Genomic DNA, 19,757 nt, shown 5'->3' with positions numbered 1-19,757 from the left:
AAAATAAGGGGGAAAGATAAAATACATGGAGACTTGATCATTCCTGCTAGCTGATGGCCACCAACTCGCACCAAGAATTAATTAATTAATTAATTAATTAATTAATTAATTAGTTTGATTTATATGCCGCCCTTCTCCGGAGACTCAGGGCGGCTTACAATGCTGTTAAGCAATAGCCTACATACTTTTGTATATACCTGCTTAGTAGGGCTTTCGGGCCCCCCTAAGCGGTGTTCTATTTTATACAAAGTCAACTTATTGCCCCCACAATCTAGGTCCTCATTTTACCTACCTCGGAAGGATGGAAGGTTGAGTCAACCTTGAGCCTGGTGAGAAGTGAACTCGCAGTAATTGCAGGCAGCTGGCAGTTAAATACTACTTTAACAGTAGTTTAGTCCACTGCGCCACCATGCTCCTGTAGTAAAATCCTTCTCATTTGGCTAGAAAATATAGAAGCTCTGTCTGGAATACTTTGGTAAACAGTTACTTGTGGCCAACAGCCAGATGCAACATGGCTTTAAGCCATCATTTGCCTAATAAATCACAAAGGTTTGTCTAAACTGAGCCATAAACCATAGCCTCCAACAATGGCTTAGCTTCACACAACATACTAAGCCAAGTTTAAGCAAACCATGATAGAGTTTAATGTATTACATAAACTGAGTAATTGACTGATAAGTACTGACATGAAAATGGACTTCTGCTAAGTTTGCTGGACTTCACTGGACTTCTGCTAAGTCTAATGGTGATGATGAGGTTATCCATTCCGTTGTGTCTGACTTGATCAAGTGTTTCTATGGACCAGGTCTCTACATATCTTCCGATCTTGCACAGCTTCTTCAAGTTGAGTTCTTTGCTTTGGCCGGTGTCAGCTTTGATGGTGCCCAGCCATCATGTTCTTTGGTGGCCTGGTTTCCTTTTAACACTAACTCTTCCAAACCATAATTGCTTTCTCCGGTGAACTAAGATAAAAGCTGAACATAATCACTGCAAAAAAAGTCTCAATGCATATTCAATAAATATATTGGCAACTGATCTCTCATGGAGTTTGATTGAAGTGTTTTCCGGTATAGTCATCATGATAAATGATGACATTTTGGAACATTTCATAAAGGACAAAATGAGATGTTGAGAGTCTTACACTTTCACATACATGATATGAAAGGAAAACCAGGAGCAGTTCCTTCTCCAGCTACAGATCTCTTTGCTATGTGGTTCAAGGTATCTGAGGACAGATACTTCATATTTACTAATGAACAGGCAACCAGCTTTGATTTTTTACTGAGTTCAGGGGTGGGCTGCTACGGGTTCGTCCAGGTTCGGGAGAACCCATAGCTAATATTATGGCTGGTTCGGAGAACTTCCAAATCCCACCCCTGGCTAGCCCCTTCCACCCCACCCCTATCAGGAGTCTCCACCCAGCCCATTTTGGATGCGAGGTAAGTGCAGGGCATACATGGAGGCTTGGGGAGGAGGAAAAACGGGCCTACCAGAAGTTCCGAAAGTCTAAAAACAGGCCTGTTTCTGGTCTCCGTAGGGCCTCCAGTGCCAGGGGGAGGCAGTTTTCACCCTCCCAAAGGCTTGAGAAAAGCCTCTGGAGCCTGGGGAAGGCAAAAACAGCCCCCCCCCATGGTTCAGGAGGCTGACTAGGCCACGCCCACCATGGCCACGCCCACCCAGCGATCAGGCAGAGAACCCATTGCTGAAATTTTTGAAGCCCGCCCTTGACTGAGTTGTCAGAGGAATATAATATCACAATATGTAGTAACCAGCCAGCAATTTCCATTTTACGAGTGCCCATTTTGCAAATACTCCAAATGTTTCCCATACAGGAGAGCATCCAACTCCACAAACTGACATCTGCAGTCTGAAATGGTGCAGCTTACCTGTACACATTTCATTTTAGTAGCAGCAAGTAATTCATTTTAGGAGCCATCCGGGCCCACCTTCAGTCTCAGATGGTAGATTGCAGATTAGCTGATAGAGAGCCGGTTACTTCCAGAAGGTCTTGCTTCTAGATTGGAACACGAGTGTGTTGTCCCATCCTCCACAATCCCCCCTCCCCCACCCCCACCCCCCAATACAACAGAACTGGCACTGCCTTATCTGTCACAGTGCTTGGAAACGTCGCGTACTGTTGATTATCCAAGTATTCTCTGTGCTGGTCCCAATCACGTGCTTTGGGCTTCCTTGGAAACAGATAGTGGAAATCAATTAGCGTCTAATTTTAGTAAGTTATTCTTCAGTGTTTAAGAGGAGGCTCTGTTCTGGAAGCATATACCCTTTGCTCAAAGTGTGTTCTCTTCAGCCACCCTTCAGTTTGCTTTTCTGTCCAGTGTTAATCTCTTTTCTGGATGTTTCAACTCTGGTGGATTTTGTCAAAATACCGAGAAGTCATCGCAATGTCCCAGGGACCCTGAAACAATTTAAGGGAGGTGAGAGGGGGAAGACTATTATTTACTTGGAGATTGTCTAGATCTCTCACTTACCAACCAGTTGAAATTCATCTATCTTTAATAGGATTTATTTCTAACCTGCTGTTCTTTCCAGCATGAAGCTCAGGATAGATGAGATGATGTTTTCCTCTTTGAACCAAGCCAATTCTTTTTTTTTACTTTCACAAATTTGTTCTTGGCTGCAATTTAGGCCAACAATAAAGATAAGACCTAGGGCCAAGCTAAGATCAAGACCTAGCTTCTTCTCCGTCGTTGTATTTGCCGATGTTGCACTCCGCACAATAATGCCGCACTGGATAGCGCAATGCCCACCCATTGACATTTTGGCCACCATCCTCCTTGCCCCAAACTAAGCATCATCATGGATGATTGACTGTGACTGTTTGGGCCTCAAGACCAGGGGTGAAATGCTCCCGGTTCGGACCGGATCGCCCGATCCGGTAGCGATGGCGGCGGATGGTTCAGAGAACCAGTAGCAAAAATCCCTGCGTCTCTCCCACCATGCTCAGCTGAGTCGCACGATCATCAGAGGCTTTTTTTTTTTTACTTTTAAAAGCATTTTTTTCTACAACCTCTTCTGTCGAAAAAATGCTTTTAAAAGTTAAAAAAAAAAAGCCTCTGATGATCGCACGGCTCAGCTGGGATCTTCAGAGGCTTTTCAAAGCATTTTTTTCTGCAACCTCTTGGCCAAAGAGGTGGTAAAAAAAAATGCTTTGTCTCTGATGATCCCAGCTGAGTTGCCTGATCGGCAGAGAGGCTTTTCAAAGCATTTTTTAAAAAGCCTCTCTGACGATCCCAGCTGTGTTGCCTGATTGCCAGAGGCTTTTCAAAGCATTAGAAAAAATGCTTTGAAAAGTTAAAAAAAAAAAAGTTGGCCACGCCCACCCAGTCACATTACACCCTCCCACCAAGCCACGCCCACAGAACCGGTAGTAACACATTTTACATTTCACCCCTGCTCAAGACCCTCTAACGCTTTTGTGCCATGTAGTGACCATCAGGAGTTTTGCCATCTAGATTGAAGAATAACCAGTGGTGGGTTGCCCCCGGTTCGCACCGGTTCTATAGAACTGGTAGTAAAACCGGTGGGAGGCTCCGCCCACTGACCCCGACATCATCAAAACGCTTCTGTGCATGCGAACCGGTTTTAAAGGTAAGTAGAACCCATCCCTGAGAATAACCCATCTGACCACCATCTGAATTGGATTAGATCAAGGGTCTCCAACCTTGGCAAGTTTAAGACTTGTGGACTTCAACTCCCAGAATTCCTCAGCCGCTGGCTGAGGAATTCTGGGAGTTGAAGTCCACAAGTCTTAAACTTGCCAAGGTTGGAGACCCCTGGACTAGATGACCTCCAAGGTCCCTTCCAACTCTGTTAATCTGTTACACTCTTAATGGAACCTCCTACACAAGCAAGAATTATGATGAATAATTCCATTCAGGAGCTGTTGAGTGTGATATGTGTCAGACACGTCTTACGCCAATAGTTTCAGAGCCTACAGCCGCTCAGGAAGAGATAAAGACATGAAAATCGCTGTACTACAAGATGTTGTTTTTTTCCTTAAGACTTTGGAAATCTATATTTAGAATGTGCATATAAGGAACTTAGATCTCCCTATAGAAGGAAGTTGGGGAGGATTGTGATTATAAAATAGAGATTTGCAGGGATTCCTCTGAAAAGAGATTGGTAACTCACCACAACTACAATACAATATTTGTTCTGCCGATATGCCTGAAAAATAGTCCTATTTTGCATCCTTTGGGGTTGATTCACGGGTATGGCCAAGGAAGGTGCAGCTTCTCATCTTGATTTTGTCTTCTTCCAGTTTCGTAGGAGGAATCATCACAAAAATTAGGTGAATGAAAAGGCACAATTTTTCAGTTTGACTAAGTTCTACATGTGTGTGGTGGTATGGATAGGAGCTTCATCACTTGAGACTTGCAAGAAGAGATTGGACTGCCATTTGTCAGAAATGGTGTAGGGTCGCCTGCTTGAGCAGGGGGTTGGACTAGATGACCTATAAGGTCCCTTCTAACTCTGTTAATCTGAATGGGGGAGGGAGTTGTTGGAATTTTGGAACCAGGCTGTAAGTAGCTTTCAGGGGTCTGAAAGTCTGTCATAACTTTGATTAGTCAATTACCTATATTGAAGTCCATGTGATTCTTCTTCTTCTTCTTCTTCTTCTTCTTCTTCTTCTTCTTCTTCTTCTTCTTCTTCTTCTTCTTCTTCTTCTTCTTCTTCTTCTTCTTCTCCTCCTCCTCCTCCTCCTCCTTCTCCTTCTCCTTCTTCTTCTTCTTCTCCTCTTCCCCCTCCTCCTCCTCCTTCTCTCAAAAGGTTCAGCAATGCATCTTCATCCTTGATAAGTACAAGCAGCTGTGAATGAGCCCGCATTAGCTTTCCTGAATTTGAATACATCAGCAAGTTGGAATAGTTAACATTATTCTGACAAGATAGACAGCAATGTTCCCAAGATGGGCGCAATATATATCCTTAGAGGGAGAGAAGGCTCTCTCCTTTTTTTTAAAGCCCCTGTGTGAGTTGTGCTCACACATCACTGCTTCTGCTTGATAAGTAATCACAGCTATGAAGCCAGGAGAACTTTTTATGTCTGAGGAGTTGTGTTAGATGAGCCCAATTTTGACCACAGAAAATATGGCTCCCGAATACCATTTCTGGTTAGATTTATGAACTTTTGCAGACTTTACTAGGGCTGTAGGTTAGATGGAGAAATTAAGACACAAAATGAAGCTGAAGGTGATGGAAAACCACTCTTGCACCATTGCTGAGAAGAGCGTGTGGGTTTGTCTCTGCCAGAAGCCAAATGTAGACAGCTGAACCCTCATTAGATTGCTCCTTCCAGCAATATTCTGAAGTTGCCATTTGTCTCAATTTAATCTGGTCTTTTCATCCCCATCTCAAAGTTGGGTGACCTGGATGATGTATTTGCGTAGCTTTTCATTAAGCATCAACATCCAACTGGGTTATGCATGGGCGTGTTTGATTGTTTAAACAGAGGAACATATTTCAACAGGAAGAACCGATCTGCATTGTTAGACAAATTGGCTTCCTCTGTTGGCTCGTTCAACACAACTAAGGCATATTCAGGGATTGCCATAGAAGGTGACCAAAAATGTTCAATTGGAAGCCGCAACCATATGATCCAAACCCCACCTCCTTTTTACGTATGTCAAGAGTCATGTCAAAGGGGTAGCATTTTATATGGTCCAGAACGCAGCCGCGCGAGCTGTCGTGGGTGCACCTAGGTACACCCACATTACACCAATTCTCCACGAGCTGCACTGGCTCCCTATTGGTCTCCGATCTCTCCACTCCTCCCCCCGCAAAATCTTTTGGGTGCAGAGACCCTGCCATTCAACACAAGTGTCTCCATGTGTACAGAAATGTGTGCAAGTCAGAGATGGGTTTCAGCAGGTTCTGACCAGTTCTGGAGAACCGGTAGTAGAAATTTTGAGTAGTTTGGAGAACTGGTAAATACCACCTCTGACTGGCCCCGCCCCCATCTATTCTCTGCCTCCCGAGTCCCAGCTGATCGGGAGGAAATGGGGATTTTACAGTAACGTTCCCCTGGAGTGGGGAGGGAATGGAGATTTTACAGTATCCTTACCTGCCATGCCCACCAAGCCACACCCACAGAACCAGTAGTAAAAAAAATTTGAAACCCACCACTGGTGCAAGCATAAGCAAGGGAGAGCAAAGCTTTGAAACTGAAGGTTAAAGTACGTAAGGTATAATACAGTGATGGCTAACCTTTTTGCCATTGCGTGCCAAAAGTGGGGGGAGTGCGGGGGGTCACTCACATGCGTGCCCACACCTATAATTCTATGCGCCCTGCCCCCTGCACATGTGTGTGTGACCCCCCCCCCACTCTCCCCACTTTGGGCATGCAATGGCAAGGTAGGCCCATTTTTCGCTCTCCCCAGGCTCCAGAGCCTTTCTAGGAGACTGGGGAGGGCAAAAATGGCCTTCCCCACTCCCCTGGAGGCCCTCCAGAGGCTGGAAACAGCCTTTTTCCTGACTTACAGTGGGCTGAAAAGGCCCAAAAATCAGCTGGCCAGCGTGCACATGCATGCCGGAGCTGAGCTCGCGTGCCCACCGCTATGGCTTCGCGTGCCACCTGTGGCACGCATGCCATAGGTTCGCCATCACAGGTATAATAGATACAAGGTGTTCTGATCTAGGGCTTCACCAAATCACGAAACAGACTCTTTGTCCCAAAAAAAACCCCTTTTTATTTGGCTAGCATTCACATCCAGCAAAGTCCCAGCAAACAGTCTTTCAAGGGTGAATTGCAACAACAGACCTTATCAGTCCTTGGATAGTTGCCAGGCCGATAGCTTCCAGGAGCAGCTGTACAATGAAATACTTGGCAAGGAGTCTCTGTGAGGCATGAACTCAGATAAGCAAATCTTTACACTAATAAACGAACGAATTGTCTCCTGCAAACACTACTCCCCTTTTGCTCCTATTTATTCCATATGAGGGGGGGGGGCATTCAGCATCCCCTTGTGCCTTTACTCCTGAGTCGACCTCTGTTCCTTAATTGTTCCCGACTCCTGGCAGCTCTGCACATGAGCACATCGGGAACAGGCTCCAGCTGTTCTTCTGCCCCACTTATCTCCAACTCCAAAGGCAGCTGATAAATGTCCGACGGCCCTGGATGGCCATCTCTGCCTCCAACGCAGAGCCCTCATCAGAGCCTTCCCCAGATTCCAGGACTGGCCCATGTTCCTCCCCAACCTCCTCACTGTCCGAGTCTGTCGCCAGCTCTGCTGGCCGCTGGCGGGCCACAACACAAGGTGACTTGGTCTGTCACCGAATTCAAGAGTGATACTGGTGACATGTGAAGAAACACTGAGAATGAAGTGTAGCCTCCATGTCTTCAATTATGTACACCTATCTTGTGGGTTTCTCCAAGCAAAGAATCACTAAATGAGGCTGAGGTTGGCTACTTAGGTAGGGCTTCAGGATCAGGTTCTCAGGGAACCCTTGTTGATAGAAATATGAGTTTTCTTCAAAGCATAATCCATCCAGAAATTCTCCTCTGCAATTATCAGTGAGTGCATGGACATTTATTGAATTCAGTTTATTTATTTATTTTATTTATTTATTTCATGTATTTATATGCCGCCCTTCTCCAGAAGGACTCAGGGCGGCGAACATAAGTTAAAGACATGTACAACAAAATCCCATTTTAAACCAAATTAACTAATAAATAATAAATAATAAAACCCAGAATCAGAGTCAGCCTATTTGCTTGAACAGCCAAGTCTTCAGATCCCGATGGAAGGAGCGGAGATCAGGAACCGTCCGGGGCTCACTAGGCAACTCATTCCAGAGGGTGGGAGCACCCACAGAGAACGCCCTACCCCTGGGTGCCGCCAGACGACATTGGCTCGCCGTCGGAACCCTGAGGAGAGCAGCCCTATGTGAGCTTACATGGTAGTCTACCTGGCATAAGCTACTCTAAGCATACTGGTCAGGGTGGACCAAAGTCCCACTCACGAGTCGTGGTTCTCTGACATCAAAATAGATTTTGTCTATGAAATCTGCACTTGCTAACTCAGTTCCTGTTTGTTTTCGGAAGTTCTTAGTTATGCACACTGTAACATATGCACTAGCGTAAACACATCCTTTGACTCTGAACTGCGCACCTATTTCAAAAAACTAGAAAAGCGATGAATGTAAAGAACATGTGGAATAGACAAATGGTGACTATTCCATTCCTTTTTGCATAAGCATCAGTTTAATACTGTTTAAGAGTTACAAAAAGCGTAATTATTAGCAGGAACTGAGAAACGTAGGATTATGAAATGGATTTTCATTGTAACAGGCATTGATTCAGTAGTGAAATTCCATTTTTTTTACTACTGGTTCTGTGGGCATGGCGTGGCTTGGTGGGCCAAGCTGGCTGGGGAATTCTGGGAGTTGATATCCGCCAGGCTTGAAGTTGCCAAGGTTGGAGACCTCTGTTCTAGATGACCTGAATCCAGAGATGGGTGGTATATATCTAGGGGTTCGCTGCTGGGGGTTCACAGGGGTTCGGGAGAACCTCTAGCTAAGATTCTGTGCAGTTCAGAGAACCCCCAAATCCTACTCCTGGCTGGCCCCTTCCCTCCCACCCCACCCCGCCCCTCCGAGGAGACCCCACGTGGCCTGTTTTGGATGCAGGTAAGTGCAGGGTGCACACAGAGGCTTGGAGAAGGTGTTATGTCCTTATAAGGACATCCGCCGGGGATTGGCTAATCCACCGGCGGGAAATTCAAACCACTGTCTCTGGGTGATGCAACTTGCCGGAGTGCTTAAAAGGAGAGCTCCGGCAGCGCAGCCGCCAGTCTTATTCTATACTCAATAAAGGTACTGAATGGACCACGCTGGTCGCGTCTTCTTTTCCTGCGCCTGATCTAACAGAAGGCAAAAAACGGGCCTACAGGAAATTCAGGAAGGCCGGAAACAGGCCGGAAACATCCCTCTGGAGCCTGGGGAGGCCATTTTCGCCTTCCCAGAGGCTCGAGGAAAGCCTCTGAAGCCTGGGGAGGGCAAAAAGGCGCCACCTGCCGTGGTGCAGGAGGCTGACTAGGCCACACCCACCATGGCCATGTCCACCCAGCAACTAGGCAGAGAACCCCTTGCTAAAATTTTTGAAGCCCACCCCTGTATATATCCTTGACCTTCTCTTCTTCTTCTTTCTTTTACAGATCACTCCTGGCAGCAAGGCAGCCCAGTCTCAGATGACCCAGGGGGATATGGTGGTAGCCATTGACGGCGTCAACACAGATGGCATGACCCACCTAGAGGCCCAGAATATGATCAAATCAGCAAACTACAACCTGAATCTTACTCTTCAAAAGTATGCAGAGATAAGTTACTATCCATAAAAAGAATTCAATGCTTGTTTGCCTTCCTGCTTCAAGATAGTTTAAAGGTTCCACCTGTGATATTTTGAGCTCCATTGTACAGTGTGGAAAAAGGGACATGGTGGCTCAGTGGCTAAGACACTAAGCTTGTCAATCGAAAAATAGGCAGTTCAGCGGTTCGAATCCCTAGTGCCACATAACGGGGTGAGCTCCCGTTACTTGTCACAGCTTCTGCCAACCTAGCAGTTCGAAAGCATGTAAAAAATGCAAGTAGAAAAATAGGGACCACCTTTGGGGGGAAGGTAACAGTGTTCCATGCACCTTTGGCATTTAGTCATGCCGGCCACATGACCACGGAGACATCTTCGGACAGCGCTGGCTCTTCGGCTTTGAAATGGAGATGAGCACCGCCCCCTAGAGTCAGGAATGACTAGCACATATGTGTGAGGGGAACCTTTACCTTTGCTATACAGTGTAAAACAGGGGTGGGTTCTACTTACCTTTACTACCGGTTCGCATTGTGCTCGTGCACGGGCTCTTCTGTGCATGCACAGAAGCTTCTGCTCATGTGCAGATTGCTTTTGATGACATCCGGGTCAGTGGGCGGAGCCTCCCGCCAGTTTTACTACCAGTTCTATAGAACCGGTCCAAACCGGGGGCAACCCACCACTGGTGTAGAAGCAAGCTGACCAACCGTCTCAGAAATATACCTCTTTTACGATATCTAAAAGGCACCTTTCCGTCTTCATTTCCCTGACGTGAACTGGTCTATTAGTAAAGGTTTGCACTGTAATTTTGGCATAGGAGAATGAGGTTGGTCCTTGGGGGAAATGGGTTCAAAGATTCAACAACAACAACAAAAGGGTCTTGGGGGCGCAGCAGACTAAAGTGCTGTTAAGTAGCACCAGCTGCCTGCAATTATTGCAAGTTCAAATCTCACCAGGCTCAAGGTTGACTAAGCCTTCCATCCTTCCGAGGTAGGTAAAATGAGGACCCGGATTGTGGGGGCAATAAGCTGACTTTGTATTAAAAAAAAAAGAACACCGCTTGGGGGGGCGAAAGCCCTATTAAGCAGTACTTAGTACTTCTTCTTAGTACTTTTGTACTTCATACAAAAGTATGAAGGCTATTGCTTAATGCATTGTAAGCCGCCCTGAGTCTCCGGAGAAGGGCGGCATATAAATCGAACCAATAAATAAATAAATAAACAGTTGTAAAAACTCAAATGGCCGGAAGATTCCAGCCAAGTTTTTACTTTGCCACTGTCTAATGCAGTGCTATGTCACTTTAGTCATTTTAAAGAGGTGTGGACTTCTTGGGGTCTTCTGACAGTTGAAGTCCACACCATTTAAAACGGCTAAGGATGGGAAACACTGATCTAGTGGCTGTCCAGATTTGTATAGCCTTATCAATAAGAATCAGGGATGGGCTTCAAAAATTTTAGAAAGGGGTTCTCTAGTTGCTGGGTGGACGTGGCCATGATGGGCGTGGCCTAGTCGGCCTCCTGTATCATGGCAGAGGAGGAGTTTTTGCCCTCCTTGGGCTCTGGAGGCTTTCCTTGAACCTTCGGAAGGGTAAAAACAGCCTCCCCAGGTTTCGGAGGCCCTCTGGAGGCCGGAAACAGGCCCGTTTCCAGCCTTCAGGCCTGAACTTCTGGTAGGCCCGTTTTTCATCCTCCCCAAGCCTCCGCACGCGCCCTGTACTTACCTGCATCCAAAAGAGGCCGCGTGGGGACTCCTGGGTGGGGTGGGGTGGGCGGGGCCAGCTAGGGGTGAGATTTGGGGGTTCTCCGAACTGGACCAAATCTTAGCTACAGGTTCTCCTGAACCCTTGCGAATCCCCAGCAGCCCACCCCTGATAAGAATGAAGATTCGTTTTTGGTCCAAGTCTGCATTCCACCATTCAGAATGTCCACATCTCAGCAAAGAACACAACCAAATCCAAAGCTGTGTGGAGCCACACTGACAGCAGGAAGCAGGCTGGCCTGAGACCAATTCAAGGATTTGGACAGGTTGGCTCAGAAGATTCTTTGGCCTCCTCAAGTCTGAAGTTCTCCATCTCTGGTGTCTCAAGAAAAAAAAAAAACTTCCAAGTGATGGGATGCTGTTTTATTTCTTCCTAAAGTAAATTCCTGAGCAAGATTCTCTGGTAATAAAAAAGTTCTGGCCAGAACTGACTTAAATACAGAGCTAGAGCAGTTCAAATGAAGATCAGATGCAACTATTTTAGTGCTTTGGTTGTTGTTGTTTTTTTCAGTTTAGGAAGATTGAGGTGACTTTATTAAAAAAAGCACATAAAAATTCAGTGAAGGATATTTTGCAACAAGGTCTCCTTCACCCCGAATAGGAAAAAAAATGGAGAAATATGAGGTCCACTTTTATGAGATCTAAAATGTAGGCTTCTGCTACTGCCAGAGAGAAATACTTTTCCCGGATTGCTCCTTGCAGCAATGACATTTCCTTTATCAATTCTGACTCTGACAGTTTCATGGGGATTATTTACAATATGGTAGCTTCTATAGAATTTGGAGCTTCTTTTTATTGGCCTAGCTTGCTTCTCAGATTTGCTGAATTGAAAACTCAATAAGCCGGATGATCTTGCTTTTCGAAAGCTATTGCTGTACTGTTTGCATAGGGAGTGAGGGTTTTTTTTTTAATACTAATTTATATAGAAATAAATATTGATTAAAAGTAAGAAAAGCTGCATAGTTAATTGAGACCCTCAAGCAGAATCATTTCCAATGATTAGGGCTGCAAAATTCCAAACAACCACTAGAAGGCAACAAAGCCAGTTTTCTACATGTTCCTTTCCTGCCATCTACTGGTTGTCTAAGTTTTTACAGGCCTGCTTGCTTTACAATAATGCTTCTCAGTGTAGGACCATTTGTAGAAAATAGAAATAATAAGTAGTGCTTTGTTTAGACTTCGGCCTTCCTTCTCTCCAAAACTTACAAAGCTAAATGGAAAGTGTTTCATGAGGCTGGTAGTTAAAGTGAAAAAATGGGACTAAAATTAAGTATAAAAAAAGATGAAATAATGACAATACATACAGAACTATCACCCTTAGGATTTACACTGAAGACAGTTTAGTTTACTTTACTTTAGCTTACTTTATTGTCATTGCACCTTGTACAACGAAATTAAATGCCATCTTCAGAGTACATTATACATATAAAAACACATCCTTCACATTCAATACAATTGTATTGAAAACCCCTGATATTGTATTAATATTGCACTATACAGTAGAATTCTATATAGTTGCTGCTCTAGGATAAAAGCTGTTTTTCAGCCTATTTGTCCTTGTTTTTACTGTCCTGTACCGTTTGCCAGATGGTAATAGTTCAAAAAAAAAAAAAAAAGGGTGCCCAGGATGAGATGGATCCCTAAGAATGTTTTGAACTTTCTTAAGGCAGCAGGAGCTATAAAACTCTTCCAAAGATGGGAGGGGGCAACCAATGATCCTCTGGGCAGTTATGTTAACCCTCTGGAGCGCTGACCTATCTGCCACTGTGCAATTGGCAAACCAGACACAGGTAGAGTAAGTGATCGAAGTGATATAAGATAATTCGATATAAGATATCGAAGTGATGGAGATCTTCTGGCTTTAGCTATCAGGCTGCCATAAATAGAAGATAAGTATCATACAGTTTGCCAACTCTGCCTATAGCTGATCAATTGTCTTATCCATCCATCCATAAGACTTTTAAACATGCTGGGTCAAAAATATTGGAACTGCCTGGACGTAAGTGGCCTTATTAGATTGTGAGAACAGTTCTCTTTTGTGGCTAGTACATCAATACAGAAGGATGAGCATGAATTATCTCTGTTTTGCATGGCCTGTTGAAGCCAATACATTTTTATTGCATACAAATATTTATACAGCATATATATATATATATATTTACTTGTTAAGTTGTTAAGAAAACTATTAAAAGAAAGGGAAATAAGTGTGATTCTTTTTGTTAAATACACAGGTCACCATCCTTGTTCTGCAAAATTGAGCTAAGCTATGGTAAAATATCTCATTTAAATCTGAAAGTGTATTTCCAATAAAAAATAACGTGTATGCATGGGTGCAAAAGTGTCAAGGAATGGTCAATTAAGCTTGCAAGATGTTTCCGTCACAACCATGGCTCAACTTTTATGTTAAAGAAGTTGTAAAAGAGTTATTGATGAAATAGCTGTAGCAAAGCTGCAATAATCCTAGTTCTGCTTTCAAACCATGGAAAAATTCTTCCATGGTCCACCATTCATGTAGGAATTTTGTGCAGACCCTGGTGCGCACATGTATCACCTCTCCTGCGGGAGCTGCATTGGTTGCCGATCTGCTTCCGGGTGGAATTCAAGGTGCTGGTTGCCACCTTTAAAGCCCTTCATGGCTTGGGACCAGGTTATCTGAGGGACCGTCTCTTGCCGGTCACATCTACCCGACCCATCAGAGCGGGGAGGCAGGGAATGCTGGGGGACCCAGAAGAAGGGCCTCCTCCGTGGTGGCTCCCTCTCTCTGGAACATCATTCCCCCAGAGATTAGAATGGCCCCCACTCTGACACTCTTCCGGAAAGCGCTGAAGACCTAGTTCTGCCAGTGGGCCTGGGGAACCCAGAGTAGGTCGGAGCCCATAAATGGCTCATGTGATCTGCTATCGCTCGGGTGGGGGGGTGAGAGGTGGGGGATGATTTTGTTATATTGTACTATATTAATTTATTTGATTCTTTTTGTTAGTTTAAAATGTATTAAATGTGGTCTTATATTCTGTAAGCCGCCTTGCGTTGCCATGGGCGAATAGGCGGCAATATACATTCAATAAATAAACAAATAAACAAACCATTACCAACCACAAAGATTGACCATGTTCGACGGATTGGCTTAACAACAGATTCAGTATCTGATAATCTCTCTGCTCTTTCAGATCTAATGCATTTGCTCAGCACATCTTTCTAAAATATAAATTGTGATCTATTATGGCATCCAGATTCATAAGGGAAGGAAAGAATTGCTTATTTGTCATTTGTTAGATTTTTTTTTTTGATCCCACTTTTACTACTTTAGGAGTTGGCAAATGAAGAAGTTCTTGATGTAACAGTTTTGAAAAGTTATCGTTGAGTATTAAGTGACAATTTAAATGAGCCAATCAGGAATTAATCCTGAGAGTGGGAAATTTAGAGAAACGTCAGTGGCTGAAGCCGCGGACAGCTCCTGCTTATAAAGGGCTGTCGCAGCTGGAGTTGCCATTGCTGTTATGGAGCTTAAATAAAGCATTAATATTATACTTCGTATCAAGTCCTTTTCTTCAACTGCCTGCTATTTAACAGTTATCTTCCTTGTTGTGATGGCAAATCTTGTTAATCATTCACATGTTAGTGAATAAGTGTGAGAATTTGATGAGTGGGGGGGGGAAATGCTTCAAGTCAGCTGAGAAGTGAGTAAGAAATACCGTATTTTTCGGAGTACAAGACGCACCTACCTTTTTTGGTGAGAAAGAAAAAGAAAAAGAAATCTCCCTCTGTCTCTGAGCAATTTTGCCTCCTTGCAGCAAGCAGCCTGCTTTACTTTCGTTTTCGTTTTCAGCATAGCTTGATTAACACAAGGGAAAAAAAATCTGCTCCAGCAATTTACCTCTTTGCAGCAAGCAGCAGAGCCCTGCGCAAAACAGCAGAGAGCAAATCAGCAGAGAGTTGGGAGGCTGATCCAATCAATTTGTGCTAATTAGGCTGTGCTGAAGCTGAAAGGAGCTGTTTTTTCTTGCTGTTTGCTTGCAAGGAGGTAACTTCTGGGAGGCAGAGGCCAAAGAGTGGGGACCAGTAGGTGGGTGGGGCTACATTCGGTGTATAAGACGCAACTAAATTCTCACCCCCTTTTAGGGAGGAGCGTCTTATACTCTGAAAAATACGGTAATTTCTTTCTAATTCTAGCACCCCGGAATTGATTCAAAACCATTGGCTTTTTAAAATCTTTTTTTCTTTTTTTTGCAAACTTTAAGCATAAGTTTGTTCAGTGGAGGAACCTTAATAAGGCCGATAAATTCACAATTGGTACCCAACAGAGATTAAATAGCAGTGGAGGATTCTGTCTGTGTAACTGTCCTTTGCATTGCTATGGATTTGCCAGCACACTGAGCTACTCTTCTTGTTGAGCAGAATGCATGTTAAAGTGCGCTAGGTGTCTTGGGTGGTTCTCAAAAGCGTTTGACCAAACATGTGGTGAGATCATTTCCTGGGTCAGCATGGGCTATTAGATATTCAATTCAAAGATTCAGTTCAAAAGTGGCTTGGCTGAACATGGAACCTGAAAGTCAATGTTATCATATTGGTTTGATGGCTCTAGTCAGCCTGGAGCTTGGTTAGGTCTGTGTCCATGTTCAAACATATCCGCAAATACACCCATCTTATTACAATCCATCTTATACTCTTTGTAGAACCATGGTTTCAGAAAACAGGCATTGTATTCACTAACTTATGCTTCAGCAAACCATGGTTTAGCATGACATACACACCAGGTTGGGGGAACCGTGGCATCTGCGTCATTACATCTGAGCGACAAAGGGTGTCTTAGTGGACACCGAAAGAAGAGACAGTAGATGTAACACGGGAAATGCAAATTTAATTCTAAAGTGAGCCTCTTTATTTGTAAGAAGAGACAACAATGCAAAACCCTGGAGTCAGACATCAAAGCATTTACAAGCGAGTTGTTCTTTCGCATGCCATCTACGAATATGAGGACAATATTAATTGCTTCTTCGGGTTAATTGACATTTGAAATAAAGGGAAGGGAAGAATGAAGAATGGAGTAAGGCTTTGCCAAGAAGCTGCAATTTACATAGCTGCAATTTCTGAACTCTCTGAAGCTTGACAACTGTTTTTTTTTTTTTAATTTAAACATCTGTGTAGAGAGAGTTTACAGAAATTGCCATGTGCTACAAGCCAGGTTGATGTCATGATCGTATCATGTAAGCTGCCTGCCTTTACAGCTCAAAACCCAGGATCAGAAGAGGTTCAATTTAGCACCAGTCCTTAACTCCAACTAGGAGTATCCACAGAGTAATGGGCAAACCAGTCAAAATAGCAGTTGCAATGGTACAATCAAAGAAACATTTAGACTCACTCTATCCTGTGGATATTCTGACTGTAAAAGTTAAATATTGCAATGTTCATTCAACCTTAATATACTCTTCATCTCTAGTTTCTCTATTATTTTATTTTATTTTGAATTGAGAAGCCTCTGAGGAGTAGCATTGTCGAGTTTTGTCTCTGTGCCCTAGCCTGTTTGGCTTAGTACAGTTAGAAGGTCTAAATCAGGGGTGAAATCCAAATTTTTCCCTACTGGTTCTGTGGGCGTGGCTTGGAGGGCGTGGCAGGGGAAGGATATTACAAAATCCCCATTCCCACCCTACTCCAGGGGAAGGATACTGCAAAATCCCCATTCCCTCCCCACTCCTGGAGGAAGGATATTGCAAAATCCCCATTCCCTCCCCACTCCAGGGGAAGGATATTGCAAAATCCCCATTCCCTCCCCACTCCTGGAGGAAGGATATTGCAAAATCCCCATTCCCTCCCCACTCCTGGGGGAAGGATATTGCAAAATCCCCATTCCCTCCCCACTCTGGGGCCAGCCAGAGGTGGTATTTGCCGGTTCTCCGAACTACTCAAAATTTCTGCTACCAGTTCTCCAGAACCTGTTAAAACCTGCTGGATTTCACCCACAGTCTAAATGTAAAATTAAGCAGGTACCGGTAATTGTTGGGTGAGCAACCCAATAATGACTCAGTAGAAGGAAAGAAGAAGTAGATAATGATGGACATTGGCCTGGTGTGTTATTTCTTTCAACCAATGAAGTTGTGTTTCCTCCATGGCCTTGTAGACAATTGAATTTAAAGAAATGTCATTCCTTAGACTTCACCTTCTCTTCTCTTCATTTTCTTGCAATTTAAGGATCTGACTTCATGTGTTTGTTTGTACTTATATGGAACCAGTGGTGAAATTCAAATTTTTTCACTACCGGTTCTGTGTGGGTGGTTTGGTGGGCGTGGTGTGGCTTGGTGGGCGTGGCTTGGTGGACGTGGAAGGGAAGGATATTGTAAAATCTCCATTCCCTCCCCACTCCAGGGGAAGGATACTACAAAATCCCCATTTCCTCCAGATCAGCTGGGACTCGGGAGGCAGAGAATAGATGGGGACAGGGCCAGTCAGAGATGGTATATGCCGGTTCTCCGAACTGCTCAAAATTTCCGCTACCAGTTCTTCAGAACCTGTCAGAACCTGCTGGATTTCACTCCTGTATGGAACTCTTTCTTCTTAGTTGCAATTATGAAATTTCTGTGTTGTTGGGAAGGAGGAGATGAATGGATCAAAGGATCTAAGCACACATGCTTAGGGGGGGAAATGGATGATTCATTAGGAAAACTAGAAGGGCGATGCAAAGATTAAAGCCAATATTGGCAATGGTTTATAATAAATTGGTTAAAAGATGTGGAAAGTCATCAGCTGCTCAATAACCAATTTTTTTTCCTTATGTTCTTGCCAGATCAAAACGTCCAATTCCGATGCCAACAAGCACCCCGAGGATCGATTCTCCCATGCCCGTGATCCCTCATCAAAAGGTAGATGTCGAATAGATTCCTTTGTTTCCGTTGCGTTTCTGGATGTAGAAGTTTTCTTCAGAGAGACTGACCTTTGAGTGGGAGGAAAATTATAGTCACAATATTGTAATGTGTCACACGGCAAAAATTACTTTGCCCTTCAAAATGGACAGAATTGCCATCCATCTCCCCTCTTCCTCCTAATTTGCAATAACGTGTCCTCAGACTTCAAAAGAATGCCTATCTTTGAGAGATACACTCGTTTGTCTTCACAGAGGTCTTCAAACTTGGCAGCTTTAAGACTTGTGGCCTTCAACTCTCAATGGCTGGAGAATTCTGGGAGTTGAAGTCCACAAGACTTAAAGCTGCCAAGTTTGAAGACCTCTGGAGTTCTGGATCTCTTTGTTAGCTGTTGTATCTACTGTACCTTCTTCTAATATTGGGAGGAGGAGGAACTCAAGGAGAAAAAGAGAGAGAAGTTAATTATGGAAACAAACTCATGCTTTCTGTTGTAGTATGGGAAGGGGACTTCAGTTTTTCAGTTGGACCACAGGGCCTGTTGAATTGCTGAACTTTTTCTTGTTTCCATACGTTTCTGGGTAAAGGACCGAAATAGGAGAAGTTGAAAACTCTATGTTCTCTATTTAAGGAGAGTGAATTCTCCTTAAATATCAGTGTTCCAATATCTCAGGGGCTGCCACAAAGAAGAAGGAGTCAAGCTATTCTCCAAAGCATCTGAGGATAGGACAAGAAACAATGGGTGGAAACTCATCAAGGAGAGAAGCAACTTAGAACTAAGGAGAAATTTCCTGACCGTGAGAACAATTAATCAGCGGAACAACTTGCCTCCAGAAGTTGTAAATGCTCCAATACTGGAAGTTTTTAAGAAGATGTTGGATAACCATTTGCCTGAAGTGGTGTAGGATTTCCTGCCTAAGCAGGGGGTTGGACTAGAAGACCTCCAAGGTCCCTTCCAACTCTGTTATTCTATTCTAAATATATCTCAGAGACTTTACAGCTTGCAATGTCCATTCGCAATATTTGGGCAAACTATCTATGGAGATTCTCCATAGTCATCCAAGTCATGGTTGTCCCATATACTTTGGAAAAAGCACCTTTGACTTCCTTGTTTTTTCCCCTTTGAAACCCTTTTGTTCCTCATCTAAGAAGCTTCTTCAGTTCTAACGGAAAAACTGGAAGAAACCTAGATCTGAAGAGGCTTCTTGGATGAAGCAAAACATTTTCAAAGAAAAACACAAGTAAGTCCAGTTGCCCTTTGGAAAAAATCACTTTGGGGACCTTTTTGGCAAACCCTAGCAGAATGAATGTTCTTTTAAAGAGAAGATTGCCTTGAGTAAGTAGAATAGATATGAGGAATAGCCATGAGAATATATCTCAGATTGTTTCTATTATATCAAGTGAAGAAAAGATGGAATGATGTTACCTCGTCTGGGTAATAAAACATCTGCAAGAAAACAAGCCAGCTGAGAGAGCACCAAGGATCCCCTCAGATGGAACTTTGCTAGAAAGCTGAAATTAATACAGTCCTTTCAACTCTGTTTGAGTTAATCTGATAGCCATTGAATGTTGGTAACGTGGACTGATTTTGCATGATGAATTAACTCATCCTCTCTATGTAGATTGAGCATGGGGAAATGTATATTCTCAATCTCTGTTTGGGTTTCGAATCATGTGATTCTTCCTTTCTCATCTAAATCCTGAAGAGGATCCATTTATTTGATACTAGCTGGTAATCCGGTGTTGCCCGGGTATTTATTTATCCCAATCCTGTATTAGGCAGGAAAAGGAATGAATTATATCTATAGTGTCAAATCAAAGTAATCTTA

At 43.7% G+C, this 19,757-nt stretch overlaps 1 protein-coding gene across 9 annotated transcripts in view; it reads left to right on the top strand.

Annotated features, from left to right (window-relative positions):
- The window catches only part of LDB3 (LIM domain binding 3), a 174,331-nt gene that overhangs the window by 56,797 nt on the left and 97,777 nt on the right, over positions 1-19,757 (top strand). For all 9 annotated transcript variants that reach the window (XM_070945056.1, XM_070945055.1, XM_070945057.1 and 6 more), the window contains 2 exons: positions 9,174-9,325; positions 17,856-17,931. In XM_070945056.1, the coding sequence (XP_070801157.1) occupies positions 9,174-9,325; positions 17,856-17,931 (228 nt within the window). The remainder of the gene's footprint in view (positions 1-9,173; positions 9,326-17,855; positions 17,932-19,757) is intronic.

This window comes from Pituophis catenifer, unplaced genomic scaffold (genome assembly GCF_029215685.1).
Source record: "Pituophis catenifer annectens isolate HBS135680 unplaced genomic scaffold, rPitCat1.0.hap2 SCAF_6, whole genome shotgun sequence".
In the NCBI taxonomy this organism is placed as follows: Eukaryota; Metazoa; Chordata; class Lepidosauria; order Squamata; family Colubridae; genus Pituophis; species Pituophis catenifer.
Note: the sequence above shows the minus strand (reverse complement) of the source record. Positions and strands in the feature narration are given on the sequence as shown.